Source organism: Nicotiana attenuata, unplaced genomic scaffold (genome assembly GCF_001879085.1).
Source record: "Nicotiana attenuata strain UT unplaced genomic scaffold, NIATTr2, whole genome shotgun sequence".
NCBI classification, from domain to species: domain Eukaryota; kingdom Viridiplantae; phylum Streptophyta; class Magnoliopsida; order Solanales; family Solanaceae; genus Nicotiana; species Nicotiana attenuata.
This window is the reverse complement of record NW_017673967.1, coordinates 94,745-101,429: the sequence shown is the minus strand read 5'-3', so window position 1 is coordinate 101,429 and position 6,685 is coordinate 94,745. Positions and strand designations below refer to the sequence as shown.

Here is a 6,685-nt window from a genome sequence, read left to right as displayed (position 1 = left end):
TTGACTATTTAAGATAAGCAAATTCTCTATCCTTTGCATATTTATATCTATGTGATTGTGTATTAATCTTTGAACTGTATGTAATAAATGAAGACATATCAAAATTTTGGTGTATTGCTTCTAAGTGTTGTGGTGATGAAGACAATGTTTGTTTCTCTTCAAATATTTTGTCCTATTTAGGTTTTTATTTTTTAATGAGAAACTTTTGTTAATTTATTAATTATTATAACTTATGATTTTATGCTTATCATAAAATAAATTATATATTTATCAGAAAAAATTATCTTATCTAAGCACACTTGTATTTAAAATAAAATGACAAATAGAATATTTTGTATTTGAATCGATCTGGAATCTAAAATTTTGAAGACATTATGCCCTTATAAGTGTAAACATTTCTAAGGTTATTTAAGTCATTTTAACAGAAAAAGAGCTTATCAGCACTTTTTTATCAAATACTGCAGCAACTTATTATCAATTTCAGCACTTGTACCCAAACACGTAACTGCTTATTTATTAAATGAGTTTCAGCACTTAAAAGTGCTTTTCAGCACCTAATGCTTATCAGCTACTTCAAATCAGCTAACCCAAACGGGCTCTTTCTTTCCTAGCCTTTGAACGTAGATTTAGATTAAAAAAATAATTAAAAAGAGAGTTTTTGAAGTCGTATTGAAAAATAGTATTTTTTTGTTGTTGTTGAATTTGTGTTTGAAAATACATTTTTATTTAAATGAAGTTCCGTGAAGAAAAATTTTCATCCAAAAATTACCCCAAACCAGTTTTTGAAACTTAAAAATTTTTCTTCAATTATTTTTAGCTTTTGGGAGTAGTAATAGTGCAGACTAGTAACTTTTCAGCCCTTGTAATTGGAAAATAGCTACTGTCACGGAGTTTCAAATTTTACAAGTAAAACTCTACACAAAGTCCTGAAATTTCATTTGTGGAATTTGACACTCAATGGCAGTGGCTATTTTTCAATTGCAAGGATTAAAAGTGGCTATTTATGAATTTTTTCCCCTTTCGGGATGAGATTGGGCCGAAGTCCACCCAACTATCCCTTTTGGGATGGGATTTGGGCCGAAGAGAACAAGAAAGTGACAGTTGACTGCTAAACTAGAGACATAAATTACGCATTTACACGAAGTAAAAATAAGAAAATTATTACTTTTCAGATCATTCTAGGTGGAATATTAATTTTTCATAGAAAGAAAATGGAAACGTTATAGCATTCTTATATTTGACCACAAAGCTTGATTTATAATATATACAGTCAAACCTTTCTATAACAACCTCGTTTGATCCAGATATTTTTGGTTGTTATACTGAAGTGCTGTTATAAAGAACATATATTATAACATAAAATGAAAATTGGTTACGAAAATTGATTTTTATAATAAAGTATTATTATATAGAGATGTTGTTATAGATAGGTTTGACAGTACTACTATCTGCCAAGTCGACATATGAAGATATTAAGGTGAGTACTCTGATTCTTTCATTTCGAGTTGGATGCTTAGAAAAATGATCTAGAGGATCGAGGAGAGTTCATGTGCTACATATCCCATTTTACTTGGCTGAGTTTCTAATAAATCTTGGAAAAATAAGTGTTTGTCGCATAACTATTCATCAATGATTATAATTGAGAAATTTAAAATTACTCTGAGATTTGAACTATATTTCATACTGTAGCTTATATTCTGAATAAGAAATGAGAGAAGGGCAACATTATAAATGTTGTATGAAAATTACTTTGACTTTACCAGATAAGCCAAAAACTGTTTGTCTTAAAACTTTGTTCAAGGCTTGTAGCCGGCAGGGGTGGATTTAGGGGGCGCAAGGGTGTTCACTAGGGATGGGCATAGTTTGGGCAAACCCGAAATCCAAACCGAAATCCAAATTTTTTAAACTTTTGGTTTGGATTTTCGGATTACGGATTGGATTTTGGATTTACTTTTTAAATTTTTTGAATTTCGGATTGGACGATGGATTTGGTACTTTGGATTTTTGGATATCCGAAAATTCGAAAATTTTATACTTTGTATTTAGTCCATTATCTATATGTCAATAATAATAAGTTAAATACCATATCCATTAAATATTATTTTATATATGCAATATTAATTACTAAGTTACTGTCATAATACTTTCTATTTGGACATGGTTTTACTATTACTACTTCTTATCGGCCGTATTAATGTCTCTGTTACATTTTATTGATAGTAATTTCATTACTTGAATACTTTATTTGGATGATTGCAGTGAGAATGAGTAACTTTTCAGGCAATTTAATATGAGTACTTCATTTGGATATTCATTTTTGTAAAAAGAAGAAACATGTCAACTTATAAGCTCAAAATCGAAAATCCAAAATATCCAACCCGATTAATCCGAAACCGAACTCAAAAAATTTGATCCAATCCGAGCTTATTTGGATTGGATTTGGATTGTCATTTCTTCAATCCGAAAATCGAAAATCCAACCCGAAATTCTATATTTAATCCGAACTGCCCGAACGCCCACCCCTAGTGTTCACCCGAACACCCTTCGCCCAAAAATTACACTGTATATATAAGGCAAAATCTGTTTTTTACTTCTATATATTAAGTTTTGAACACTCTTAACACAATCCAAAAGTGTAGTTTAGTGGTCAAGGGGGTTCAAAATTTACATAAGATCGTGGGTTCAATTCCCACTAGCTACAAAAATATTTTTTTGAACCCCTTCGTGAAGATCCTGGCTCCGCCATGCTTGTAGGGTGCAAAAACAATTTATTGAGCACCATTTCTTTTAAATAGAAAGGTGTTCTGACTCTATTGTATCACGTCATAATCTAAGCCTTATACTAATAGACTACTATAGAGTGACAGATAACGAATAACCAGAATGCATATATATTAATAAGAAAAAGAAAACTAAGAGAGTTGGCAAAAACTACACATTGACTGATGGTTGGATGAAGCCATACCATCAGGTTGTGATTGCTTTGATGGTTGCAATGACTTTCATTCACCAGCAACCTAATATAGTCAAACTTTTTTATAACAATATTTTTATATAACAACTACTTATTATAAAAGTCAATTTTTTTCGGAATCAATTTTTTTTTTTGGTAATTCAAATATTATTAATTTTCAAAGCAACAAATTACAATGTATAAGGCTAACTCAGCCTGTATGTGAATCACTGCTATATGCATCTCTTCTATACCCCCCGCCTCTTTGACCTATCTTACATGATAGTACTACTACTTTCCTCCTCCTATATGAACTTGTATTGTAATACTTCTTTGAGTTTACCAACAGATCTAATGTTACAAATGTAGATAATTTCTCTAACAATGCTTTGTCTATCCCTATGAATCTTCTCAAAAACTCTATGATTTCTCTCCACCCATATGCTATACAATGTTTCAGCTAGTATCATTCTCAGCAGCTGCCCTTCAGTTGATTTCTTCTTTGCTTTTTCCACAAACCAGCATATTAATTGACTCCATGTATTTGCTGGCACTTGTATTTGCATCCATTTGAATATGTCATTCCATATTTCCATGATGATAGTACAATAATAGAATAAATGGTGATGGTTCTCTGGTTGACAATTATAGAATACACATGTAGTATCCACAGTCATGCTCCATTTACTCAGTCTGTCAGCAGTCAACATCCTTTCCTGTATGATCAGCCACATAGAGAATACCGCTACAAATATATTTGCTTGATGACACTACCTTTGTCTCCTTGTCTTTGTATATGTGGACTTGGCCCTTTAATAGTCAAAATCTTTTGTACCATCCAACTTGCTTGTTTAGCCCCTTTGATGTTCGATATAGGCTGCCCCTTTATATGGTACATATGCAACCATTTGATCCACAGTCTGTCAGCTTTTGATGTTAAATCCCAATGCAATTTGAGAATGGCTGCTCTGTTCCATTTCTTAAGATTCAGAATATTTAAACCTCCTGAACTCTTTGGTTTGCATACCTGCAGTAAGCTTCAATAGTTATGATCACCTTGGCTGGTATCAGAAACTTTTGATCAATAAGACTGAATTCCAGACAGCACAGCTCTTATAAGTTGAATTCTTCCATCATATGACAATTTCTTTGCAATCCAGGATGATATTCTTGCTACTATTTTATCAATCAAAGGTTGCCATTGAGTCACCTTCATCTTCCTAGTAGCTAATGGAACTCCCAGGTATTTGAATGGTAATTCACCTCTTATGTATCTCAACTGTTGAAGTATGGCTTCCTGTTCTTCATCAGTCACCCCACCAAAGTACACTGAACTCTTGTTTAGGTTAGCTTTAAGACCAGAAGCTGCAGAGAATTGATCAAAACATTGCTTCATCATTACCACCGATTGTTTATCCCCCTAGCAAATAATAACAGGTCATCTGCAAAGCTCAAATGAGTGATGCCTAGCTTCTTGAATTTTGGATGAAAGTGGAATTGCTTCTTGTCCTTCAACTCTGCCAGCAGCCTACTTAGATATTCCATAGCTAGAGCAAACAAAAAAGGTGACATTGGGTCACCCCGTCTGAGTCCTTTTGCAGCAGGAAAGGGCTCAGCCAATTCACCATTAATCAAAATAGAATAGCTCACACTTTGGATACAAGTTGTTACCCATTGTGTGAACCTGTGAGGACATCCTAAACCTTCCATGATTTGTAGCACATAACTCCATTCAACACTATCATATGCTTTCTGCAAGACTACTTTAATCATGCATCTAGGAGATATATGCTTCCTTGAATAAGCTCTAATCAGTTCATTAGCTAATATAGTGTTATCTGCTCCTTTTCTTTCAGGTATAAAACTAGCTTGAGCCTCATCAATTAAGAAACTCATAACTTTTTGTAGCCTTGATGCTAAGAGTTTAGGAATGATATTATATAACACTGAGCAACAAGATATAGGTCTATAGTCTTTGATAGTAGCAGGGTTAGGAACCTTGGGTAATAAAGTAACAGTTGTACAGTTAATGATCCTGGGCATCCTACCCGTTTCAAAGAACTCCATTACAGCATCATAGACATCAACCTTCATTATCTCCCATGCTTTTTTGAAAAACACTGCATTGTACCCATCAACACCAGATGCTTTATCATTTCCAATAGCATGTAAGCAATCATTAATTTCCTGCCTAGTTATATCTTTGATCAATTCCATAGTTTGTTGATGGTTCAGTTTAGGTCCCTTCTTCATTTTTTGCTTATTAACAGCAGGTAACTGATTAACAGCAGTCCCCATAAGAGATTTATAAAACTCCACAATCTCCCTCTTAATACTCTTAGGCTCTGTCCGGATTGCACCATTCCATGCTGTTAAGGTTGTAATATTTTTCCTGCATGCTCTTTCTTTCATCACTACAAAGAAGTACTTGTTGTTTCCATCACCTATATTGATCCATTGGGCTCTTGATTTCTGCTGAAGTATCTTTTCTTCAATGCGTGACCATTTTTCTAGCTGATCTCTAGCTTCCTTCTCCATCATCCTTAGTTGGTCTGTGTATCCTTTCTTTATTTCTTGTTGGCATTCAATTATATCTCTTCTTGCTTGTTCAATTTTCACTGCTGCTTCCCTAAAATTCATGTTATTCAAATTCTTAAAATCTGTTTTCATAGCTTTCAATCTGTTCCAGATAGTTACTAGCTTGCAATATTGTTGCTTCCCTTGCCATCCCTTAGTAACAATACTTTGAAATGCCTTATGGCCAGCCCAAACATTCAAAAACCTAAAGGGTATTTTGATACTGTTATTTCTTCTTTGAAATCTCAGTGATAGAGGAGAATGAACTGATATAAATAGATCTCCAATTTCCACTGTTAGATGCCCAAACTTCATCATCCATTCACCATTCCCCAAAGCTCTATCAATTCTGCTAATTACTCTATCCACTCCCATTTGTCCATTTGTCCATGTGAAGTAATCTCCCCTCCAAGGAATTTCAGTTGTCATAGTATCTGAACAGAACTCTGCAAAGTCTTGAATATCAGCCATTGTTACTTCATGCCTTGATACTCTATCTTGAATAGACATAGTTGCATTAAAATCCCCCCATATGAGCCATGGTTGATTCATAGATTGAGCCAACATCCTAAGTTTTTGCCACATTTCCTTTTCTCATTTCTACATTGTTGTATCCATATACCACAGTCATAGCACAACAAACATTAGTGCTAGTAACATTACAATGTATTAACTGAGCATCTATTAGTACTACATGTAAGCACGTGATTTTTGCCCTATATGAAATACTCCCACAAAATCCAAGAAAATAGATATTTTCTTAATTATTTACCATTTTTAGGAATTTTTATTAATTGTTTGCATTTTTCTTGCATGTTTAAGTTTTATTAAAATCATGAAATATCAAAAAATATCATGCTTTGCATTTAGGTTTTATTTTTACATTTTAGGATTAATTAGTTAATTATTTATTTTATAAAAATTGAAAATCACAAAAAATGCTTCATCTTTACACTTTTTCCTTTTATTAATTTTTCCCTTTTGATTTAGGATTAACTAATTTTTATAATTAGCTAATTAATTTAATTTCACATTTTGGATAATTTAGGATTTTTAATTTGTAAGATTCTTATAAAAAAAAGAAGGAAAATTTAGAAAATAAAAGAAAAATTAGATAAAAGAAAGTTGTCTTATTTTTGAATTGGGCCAAGGCTC

General features: G+C 32.8%; 1 protein-coding gene across 1 annotated transcript; it reads right to left on the bottom strand.

Annotated features, from left to right (window-relative positions):
- Nucleotides 1-3,258: 3,258 nt before the first annotated feature.
- LOC109217724 lies at nt 3,259-4,349 on the bottom strand. Its single transcript, XM_019381989.1, has 3 exons — nt 4,062-4,349; nt 3,789-3,980; nt 3,259-3,669 (listed from the first exon to the last, which is right to left on the bottom strand). The coding sequence occupies exons 1-3, from the start codon at nt 4,347-4,349 to the stop codon at nt 3,259-3,261; spliced, it is 891 nt and encodes a 296-aa protein (XP_019237534.1).
- Nucleotides 4,350-6,685: the final 2,336 nt, after the last annotated feature.

Bases quoted from the DNA above. Each gene is read 5' to 3' on its own strand.
- LOC109217724 (XM_019381989.1), bottom strand. From the start codon at position 4,349: ATGAAGCAATGTTTTGATCAATTCTCTGCAGCTTCTGGTCTTAAAGCT. The intron at 3,981-4,061 runs GTGCTGTCTGGA...AGCTTACTGCAG, and splicing joins GAATTCAACTTATAAGAGCT to GTATGCAAACCAAAGAGTTC. The intron at 3,670-3,788 runs GTACAAAAGATT...CTGATCATACAG, and splicing joins CTAAACAAGCAAGTTGGATG to GAAAGGATGTTGACTGCTGA.